Below are 10,227 nucleotides of genomic sequence, written 5' to 3'. Positions count from 1 at the left end.
CCTGTTTGTGCTACCATGGCTACATTACAATTCTTAGGCTGTGTCTACACTGGCCACATAACCCGTAATAACTATGGAAATGAAAGAAGTCAGAATAGGGAAATGCGCGGGGGATTTAAATATCCCCCGCAGGATTTAAATAAACATGGCCGCCGCTTTTTTCCAGCTTGGGGAAAAGCCGGAAAAGAGCCCCCTACTTGCAAGTAGGAATAAGAGATCCTCTTAGGGCTTTATTCCGGAGGATTGCGCCAGTCTGGACGCTCTTTTCCGGCTTTTCCCCAAGCCGGAAAAAGCGGCAGCCATGTTTATTTAAATCCCGCGGGGGATATTTAAATCCCCCGTGCATTTCCCTATTCTGACTTCTCTCATTTCCATAGCTATTACGGGATATGTGGCCAGTGTAGACACAGCCCCCGTGTGCTGGGCTTATGACAGCAAATGCGAGTCTACGTAAGCTGGGAATCATACCCTTAGCTGTAGGGAGAGGTATAGCCTAAGGTTCAGGAGTGCAAGGTTCAAGCCAACCCATTACAACTGGTCATTACAATGGCACCTAAATGGGTTCAATCTGTGAGTGTAAATTGGCCCTGCTACGCTTAAGGGCTGTTGCAGGACATCCAGCCCTTAACCCCAAAAGCAATATTATCTCTAAGGATCAAAACTCAGCCCCGGATCTGTTTCAAGTACCATTCACAATTTTGGTTTGAGAGAGACTTGAAGCCATGCTACAAAAAGGATAGGACAGAACCTTTGCAGAAAGATTCGAACCTCTCAGAAAATCAGTTCTTGAGATGTATATGGACAAAGTGATTATGAACTGAAAAGATACCCATAAATCACATGACATGCCTGAGGAATGCACAGGTGAATGTAAAATTTAAGTCAGTTGCAGTATGTATATCTCTTCCTGAGTTAAGTTTCATTCCTAGTTTGGAATCCAAGCCGTCTGCTCTTGTTTTGGCAAGGTACTTGACCACAAGATAAGGCTACCCAATCTTTTGTTTTGATTTCCACCCTCTTTTCCCTCCCTCCCCTTAAATGGCTCAGCATTTCTCACTGGGATCATCACTCTGCTATCTGCAGCAATGTGTTTAAAATGTGGTCCTGTAAAAATAGAAATCAGGTTTGTTTCTTTGAAGGTAGCATTTAATCCTCATATATTTTGTGATCTTGAAGATTTCAGCTGCACAGATTCAAAACGATCTTGTTTTTCCTGCAATGAAAAGAGACAAGTTCCCATCAATCATGATTTCTCAGATTCACTCCGAAGTGTACTAACATCTCTTCACTTGGTATAAAAAGTCAGGCACCAAATTTCTGGTCTCAGTAGCTTGAGTGAAACTTTATTGAGATAGTGCCACAGTAAGGGTATGTCTAGACTGCATCCCTCTGTCGGCAGAGTGATGCAGATTAGGCAAGTTGACAGTGCAAATGAGGCAGGGATTTAAATATCCCATGCCTAATTTGCATAAAAATGTCCACCACGTTTTGCCGACTCAGCACTTTGTCGGCAAAAAGCGGCAGTCTAGAGGGGGATCTGCCGAGAAAGAAAGCCTTTTTCGACAGATCCCTTATGCCTCCTGCAAGGAGGTTTAAAGGATCTGTCGAAAAAGGCTTTCTTTCTCGACAGATCAGCCTCTAGACTGCTGCTTTTTGCCGACAAAGTGCTGAGTTGGCAAAAAGTGGTGGACATTTTTATGCAAATTAGGCACAGAATATTTAAATCCCTGCCTCATTTGCAATGTCGACCTGCCTAATCTGCATCCCTCTGTCGACAGAGGGATGCAGTCTAGACATACCCTAAATGAGAGCAGAAGATAGCCTTTAATTCTGAACTAACTGTAACATTTCTAGATATAAAAATTCATAAACTTCAAAATTCCACTGTGAGGTAGAAAGGATAGAAAATAGTAGTGTCTCCTTTATAGGATTAAACTGATAGGCCCTTAGGTACATACACAAATGCACGGCAGTGACAGAGAAATCAAGGTTACGGATTTTATGACCGAATGACAAAGGAAGCATTATGCATTGCTGCACAAAAACACAAAACAGTCAAGAGTGAGAGCAGATTGAGCAAAAAACCGAGAATGAGAAACTCCTGAAATCTAATCCCAACACTGACCCGAATTCCTTTGGTAGGCTTGACCCATTAGGCCTCCGTTCAACAGAACACTTACCATACTTAACAGGCGTTGACCTTTCTGCGCATGAATTGCCCCCTTTCCGAGGGCTACGTCTACACCAGTTTACCTCAGCACTAAACTATGGCACTTGGGGGTGTAAATAAGCCAACCTTGAACAACATACGCTACACTCATGTAAGTGCTCGTGTGCACAGCACTGTGTCACTGAGGTAGACCCAGCTGTTTGCGGAGCTGGTTTTATTATGCTGATGGGCAGTGCAGGTGCATTGACAGGACTGCACTGGTGCAGTTTTGTACTAGGGATGTAATTGTTTAACCAATTAACTGATACGTTTATGCTTATCAGTGATCAGCACTGGTTAAACTCCTCATAGGACTGCTGGCAGCCCAACGGGGCTGAGAGCACCGGCCGCCCCACAGGAGCTGCAGCAGCCCAATGGGTCCCAGAGCACGAGCCCCGTCAATGAGACCAGGAACCCTGGCAGTCCTGTGGGCCTGGGAGCACCTACAGGGGAGTCACACTAGTCCTGGCAGCCCTACAGGGCCAGGAGCTGCAGCAGCCCCAGAGTTAATGGTGCAACTGACAGAAATTTCTATCGGTTACATGGTTAATATTTCCCCCTCCCCATTTTTTACATCCCTACTCCATACATGTAGACATGCCCTAAGTCAGTGGTTTTCATAATTATGTCTCAGGCTCACCCAGGTAAACCGCTGGTGGGCCCATGACATTTTGTTTATCTAGGTGTCCTTAGACATGGTTCATCATTGCCAGACAATGGCACTCAGCTGGGCTGTGAGAAACCCAGGTGCAAACCTCTGCTCCGAATCTAGGTGAGAGCACTAGGCACCAGCCTGCAGAGCCAGTTTCGAGTCCAATTACTCCTGTGGGCACTGTTCCACAATGTACAAATATTTAAATATGCACTGGGTCAAAGAAAGAGCCTGCATCTGCAGCCCAGTGGTTAGGGAGCTTAGCTGAAATGCAGGTAACACAAATTCAAGTCCCTCTTGCAAAGGAAGCATTAAAAGAAAGATCTCCCACAGTCTGGGTGAGTGTCCTAATCACCAGGCTTGTCTATGACATGTCAGTCTCTTGTTTATGAACATCAAATGTTCCACATCAGAACGAAAACAAATCTCAAAACCTCAAAATATGTCCTGAAAAGGAATTGTTATTTTCTAGCCTTCCCTAAAATGTACCTCTCCAGGACATTGTGGATACACCCAAGTTGAGTCTCCTGCAGAGTATTGCACTGACAACACTGTAAATGATTGTAGCTGGTGCAAAGTGAAACACTGATGTAAAGGTGGCAAACTCTAAACAGATGAGGAAATACGTTTTCATTTTGTGTAGAGTGTGGATCTCATTGCCACAGGAGGCTACTGAGGCTAAGAACTCCAGGATACTGGACAGAGGAAAATATTGGCTGGTTTTGAGACTATTGGTGTGTAAAGGCTGAGAATCCCTGTAGCTACTTAAAGCTTTGTGACTCAACACACTGATGAAATTAAGCTTTCATAAGAGACTGAGCATTTATACGGCAGGCAAGAACATCCACAGCTGTACTAGTTAATACTAAAAAATATTTTGGAACGAGATGAATCTGAATTCACACTTTGGAGTTTAAAACCAATCTTAAACTATTATGACCTGATGCATGTGCAGGGTCAGACTTTTCCATAGCTGCACATTGGAGAGTTTCTTGCACATTCCTCTGTACAGGCAGTCCCCAACTTACGCGGATCCGACTTATGTCGGATCCGCACTTACGAACGGGGCTTTCTCGCCCCGGAGGTCGAGGTGGCGGATTGCTACCTGCGAGCTCCGGGGCGAGAAAGCCCCGTTCGTAAGCTGCTCCGGTGCCCCTGGTCTGCTGGAGACTGTCTCCAGCAGACCAGGGGCACCGGGCAGGTTCCCGCGCTTCTGAGGCTTTGCTAGAGCAAAGCCTCAGAAGCGCGGGAACCCGCGCGGCTGCCGCTTCAGTCCCGGTGCCTGTGGTCTGCTGGGGACGGTCCCCAGCAGACCACAGGCACCGGGACTGAAGCGGCAGCCGCGGCGGGTTCCCGCGCTTCTGAGGCTTTGCCAGAGCCTCTGGTGCCCCTGGTCTGCTGGAGACTTTGCTCTGGCAAAGCCTCAGAAGCGCGGGGAACCGCTGCTGCTGCCGCTTCTGTCCCGGTGCCTGTGGTCTGCTGGGGACCGTCCCCAGCAGACCACAGGCACCGGGACTGAAGCGGCAGCCGCGGCGGGTCCCGCACCTCTGAGGCTTTGCCAGAGCAAAGCCTCAGAGGCGCGGCACCCCGCTGCGGCTCTGCTCCCCGTGTCCCTGGTCTGCTGGGGGGGGGGGGGGCGCAGCTAGTGTGCCCCCCCCCCCAGCAGACCAGGCTTTTGTTTTGGACCCTGGGGCAGAGCAGCTGGGGCGCTGCCAATTGGTCCTGCAGCGCCGCTCTGGGCACTACTGGACCAACCCAGCAGCACCCCAGCTGCTCTGCCCCAGGTCCTGAGTCAGCCGCTGCTGGTCAGTTTCAGCAGCGGCTGAATCAGGACGCCTGGGGCAGAGCAGATGGGGTGCTGCTGGGTTGGCCCAGTAGCACCAAGGAGCAGTGCTACTGGAGCAACCCAGCAGCACCCCAGCTGCTCTGCCCCAGGTGTCCCCAAGTCAGCTTCTGCTGAAACTGACCAGCGCTGACTACAGGAAGCCCGAGGCAGAGTTGCTCTGCCCCGGGCTTCCTGGAATCAGCTGCTGATCAGTTTCAGCAGCAGCTAACTTGGGACCTGGGGTTCTTAAGTTGATTCTGTATGTAAGTCAGAACTGGCGGTCAGTTTCAGCAGCCACTGAATCTGGACGCCAGTTCCAACTTACATACAGATTCAACTTAAGAACAAACCTACAGTCCCTATCTTGTACGTAACCCGGGGACTGCCTGTACTTAGTCTTTTCCAGCATAGAAATTCCTCCATTTGGTGTTGCCATTACAATAATACTGCAAATACAGTAAATATTTTCCTTTTTCACATTCAGGGCCAAGCTGTGCATGACTTAGCTATTCAAACACCTCAATAATGTCAAGAGAAGTTTTGGAACACTGAAAAGACATGCCCTAGGATCTGATAATCCTATTTTTAATATATTTCTGATTTTTTTCTCTCTCTTAGTTTATACATCTTTACATTGTCCTTGTCCCTTACATTTTTTCCCTCTCTCATCTGTTTTTTAAAAGACATTGTACTTCTCATCTTTTGCATTAATGAAATGTGTTGCCTATCAAATGTGTTTTGAGACACTATATCATCAATCCTCAAATCTGGATATAGGATGCAGATTTGAGCAAGCTAACGAGATCCTCGAGGCTGAGTTTGGCACCTCTGATTATCCAGAAGATGAAAAAAAGAAGTCAGAGATATCTGACAGGCTTATTTGAAAAGGTAATAATGAATATAGAAACCTGAGAAAAGAATAGTCTGAAAACATTGCACTGGTGTGCATGTGATCACTACTTTCAATATAAAGCACTAACCTTATTTTTAAAGTATGAAACCTATTTCTTCCATCAATTATTCCTCTTTTCTTCCAATCATTACAGGCCCAGGCCCAGAAACTTCCTCACCCACACATTTAAACTCATCAAGATTATTCATGCTAGTAAACACTACAGTTAGCAACAGAAGCGATCAAAATTTTTCTCTACACTCAGCAGGAGAGAGCTGATCGATTTCACAAAATCAGCACTTCTGAGTCATTTTCTTTTTTTGCAAGGGTCAAAATGGGGGAGAGGGGGACTTTTGGGGGAGAGCCAGAGGAAGGAGGAACACTTTGCTTTAAAAAAAAAATCATTTTTGAAATTGTTGAATTTTCAGTATGCTATATTTCCCTCCTCGTTTTTGTTCTTACCACTACAATACAATGAATTAGATCCAAATGTGGGGTCCTTTCTCCACTTTTTCATCTGGCCCTTCTAATTTTTCCAAAGTTGAAGATATGGGAAAATTTCATATGGAAAAAAATTTAAAATGGACAAAAAAAGGGGGGGGAAAGATGTCCCTCCATGTCATTCATTCTGTCTCATTCACTGGCCAAAAGGAATATCTGAAACAAGAAGGGCAAAAAGCCCATCAATCTGAAAATTTGAAAATTGGGGTTTTGGTGAAGAACTGGAAAATTTTAAAAACAAAAAGCTTATGAAAATTGTCAGTTAAAAATGCAATTTTTCAGCAAAGGGCTGATCCACTTTGAAGAAGAAGAAGATATCTGTATAGCTTAACACTTAGAATTTCCCAACTCTCCCTCATCTTTGGCTTCTGTTTTTTGTTTTTGTGATTTTGGAGGGCGGGGTTGTTTGTTTTTGGCTTTATCTAATTTAGAGCCCTAGTCTGTAAACACTACAGATTACTTTTGTGCTCTCCCTTGCTATAGATGGGATTTCTCAGGGCAATAAATGCAACTCCAACCATTAGATGTGCATGTACAGATTGGAAGCCCGCGGTTCCCAAACTGTGGTCTGTGGACCTCCAGTGGTCCACAGAGCACTGGGAGATCAACTATGGAGAGCTGACTAGATAGTTGACACTTTCATAATGTTGATTTTCCATGTAAGCTGCTATGGAAGCCCCTGGGAAGATGTTCAATCAGTGATGAGAGGTGACCTGTGTGAGCATGAAGGGAGAAGTGTTCATCAGACAAACTCTTTTCAGTCGTTCTCCATACTCTGAAGATCCGTGATATAAGTTCTTTGGGGAAGAGAGAATCCTGCAGCATTTTCTGTTGTGAGCAGTCCCATTGGCATTAATGGAGCCCTGTGGATCTATGATGTATGCGTTTGCAAGTTAGTTATTGTAGCCTCTATTTAAAATGGAATGAATAGTTCTGTGTTAAACTAGTGTCCATAGAGCAGGAGTGGGCAAAAGGGCCTCCGTGGGCCGGATCAGGCTTGCCACGCGGGTGGATCCAACCTGCAGAGGTCCTGCTGCTCCCCTGCCCCCAGGCCTATTACGGCCTGGGGGCAGGGGAGTGTGCGAAGCCATCTCTGCTCTGTCCCTGTCCTGCGAGCAGTGCACGGCGCTTGAAAGCATCGCGTGCTCCTGGAAGGGCGGAAGGAAGCTTCGCGCACTCCTCCACCCCCAGGCTCGAATTGGCCTGAGGGCGGGGAAGCAGCGTGGCATCCGCGGGTCGGACCCACCTCCGTGGGTCGGAGAAGCTTCACGTGCTCCCCCCGCCCCAGGCCTTAATTGAAGCTCATGGGGAAGGCACAAGCCCTTTAAATAGAAGCAGTCGAAAGGGCTCGCAGCTCCCGGCCCCGCCGCTAACATGTTGCCTAGGAGCTGGGGAGGCGAAAGCCCTTTAAAGTGCTTCTATTTAAAGGGCTTGTGCCTTCCCTGCAGCTGCTAAATAGAAGCAGTTGAAAGGGCTCGCGCATCATGTTAGGGGGCGGGGATGGGAACTGCCACACGGGCCAGATAAAGAAGCTAGGCAGGCCAGATCCAGCCTGCTGACAGGCTCTTGCCCAGCCCGGATATAAATTCTAAGGTGGTGGTTCCCAGCCTTTTTTATACCACGGACTAGCAAGCTCATTCAAACTATTGGTGGACCAGCACTGGAATATTTGCACATTCATTATGGTAATTAATGTATTTGTATATTTGCATATTCGTTGTGGTGATTATAAGAGGCCATGTGTTATTTTACATTGCATCTGTAGGCATACAATGCATGTCATTGTAACCATAGCCCATGGCATATGAGGCAAATCAAAGGAGGGGGGACATGGTTAAAAAGAATTTGAAAAACTGCTGCACACACACATTTTAAAAAAACAATAAAATAGTTGCTAATACTTGCTAAAGGGTATTCTCCAGTCCACACCTTTGGCCTCAACTGCACCAGAATTAAAGAGGAAGTGGTTAACAGGTCTGACAGTGTTGACACATTCAGCACATTAATATTTTTCTATGCACTTAATTATGCATAATAATGCATAATAATAATGCGTGTGCACGCTGGCTGGGAGCAGCTGGAGGCCAGGGGGAGGCTGCTGCCAAGCAGGGAAGGAGGAGAACGGGGTTGCAGGGGCAGCCGCTCCTTTTGTCAGACATGCATCTGATGAAGTGGGTCTTTGCCCACGAAAGCTTATGCTCCAACACTTTGGTTAGTCTATAAGGTGCCAGAGGACTCCTCGCCGCTTCTGCAGATTCAGACTAGACTGTACTGCTCCCAGCCCCCAGCCGAGGGGGAAGCTTGGAGCCTCCCCTCCCAAGCCAGATATAGTTGGTTGTAGTTCTTGCCACTTCCCCAACAGGTCCCCAAGAGCAGCTTGAGGAACAGGACATGTGGGAAGGAGTGCAGGCAAGGGCCAAGGACATAAGAAGTAGAGAATGACCCCCGTGAGAACAGTCCTTTAAAATGGAAAATGACAAGGAGGTAGCATGAGCTACAGACTCAAAAGAGCCATTTCACCATTGCATACTTTTGTATCCAAATGGTGAAATCCAGGAACTTTGGATACTAGTTCCTGATGGATTTCTAAATGGAATTTCTGTTCCTTGAGCAATTACGCAAGCGGGGAACAGAGAATGGACAAGTAGCCCTCTACCACATCTGTCTGGTCCCTTGAACACCATGGTGTGCGGCATAGTGGCAACCATGACTCTTCTAGGTGATCTGTTGTTATAAAGTTACTACGTCTTTAATATGATTTAATTTGCATTTTTTATCATTTCAACTGATATCATCAGTGTTTGGCCTTTTTATTTTTATTAATTTAAATGTCCATGGCTGTGAAAAATTATCATTTTAAGCAATTTTTTATTCTTATTGATTTAAATGTTCACAGATGCAGGAAATCTGGGGATCAGACAATGGGAAGAGTCGGACAATAATTTACTGACGGTAGGCACTGAGATTCAAAAAGCTAAAGCTTTATAACCATTAAAACACAAATTGTTAACATCATGTGGGGGCAAAATATTCTAAGTGAATATCCATAAATCCAACTCTAATAAGCTGTCAAATAGTATTTGTCTTACTTTGCCGATCTCTACATTCCAGTCCAATCATTGGAAATATTTTTGTTCATTTGTGTGTGAATAATGAACTTGAGGTTTATCAACATTTATTAATAAAAATCACATTCTTCTAAGTCTAAGTACTATACTTCCTTACCTTCCTGCCTGTTTGGCTTATCTCTGCTAAAAGCATTTCCTCCGATGAGATAAACAGACAATTTCTCAGTTCTGCTGCATATCAGCTTACAATTGTGTGTGGCTATTACTAGAAAGATAACCCCCTAACCATCAGGGCAAAGTTGGTGGTACAGTACATAATGCTGAACCAGCATGATATTTATAGCTGGCATAGTGTACCAGGAAGAGAGGCAGCCGAATGTATGCTGCTGGATGGTCCATGCTGACAGTACCCAGCCCTTCCACATAGGGTCTCCTCTGTCTGTACAGCAGCCAGCCCCGCCAGGAGACAGGGTGGAGGGCTGGGGTTGGGGGGCGGGGTGGCAATGCCAGAGGAGCTGCAGGCCTGGGACCACCCAGTGTCCCCACGTTCTGCTCCTTTCCCTGCTCTGGTTCCTGGATCCTGAGAACTGCAGCAGGAAAAGGAGCAGAATCCCCAGCCCTGCCCCCTGACCTTGCAGAGAGCTGCATCTGCTCAGGCTCCCTGCGCTGTGGGATAGGGCTGGGAGCATTACAGGCACTGGAGGAGCTGCCAGTGTCCTCCCTTCCCCACTGCTGTTCCCAAGTGGCCGGGGTGGCCGCCCTTCACGCGGCGCTTGGCCCCAGTCAAGCACCACAGCCACTCTCCACGTGGCACTTGGTCCCGGCCAAGCACCGCAGCCGCCCTCCACTCAGCCCCGTCAGCTGGGTGCTGAAACTGCTGCAGACCAGCAGTTGGGAACTGCTATTCTAAGGGATCTCATGAACTCTCTAATGCTATGTTCATACTCACATACTCAAAGAGATCAGAGTTTGATGGATCTTGTAACAAGCAGTAATCAATAGAAGAGGAGTGGTTCCTCTTGGGGTTGTCACAAAGCCGTCTTCCCGTAGGGTCTTCCCACCAATCCATTCAAGGCACCC

At 46.8% G+C, this 10,227-nt stretch overlaps 1 protein-coding gene across 1 annotated transcript in view; it reads right to left on the bottom strand.

The window, feature by feature from the left end:
• Positions 1-355: 355 nt before the first annotated feature.
• Positions 356-10,227, bottom strand: part of ELAPOR2 (endosome-lysosome associated apoptosis and autophagy regulator family member 2) — a 153,335-nt gene continuing 143,463 nt past the window's right edge. The window contains exon 22 of the mRNA XM_075926150.2: positions 356-1,213. Coding sequence (XP_075782265.2) covers positions 1,154-1,213 — 60 coding nt within the window. The 3' untranslated portion in view covers positions 356-1,153. The remainder of the gene's footprint in view (positions 1,214-10,227) is intronic.

This window comes from Pelodiscus sinensis, chromosome 1, assembly GCF_052426305.1.
Source record: "Pelodiscus sinensis isolate ZL-2025 chromosome 1, ASM5242630v1, whole genome shotgun sequence".
NCBI classification, from domain to species: domain Eukaryota; kingdom Metazoa; phylum Chordata; order Testudines; family Trionychidae; genus Pelodiscus; species Pelodiscus sinensis.
The sequence above is the reverse complement of the archived record's forward strand: the minus strand, read 5'-3'. Positions and strand labels throughout refer to the sequence as shown.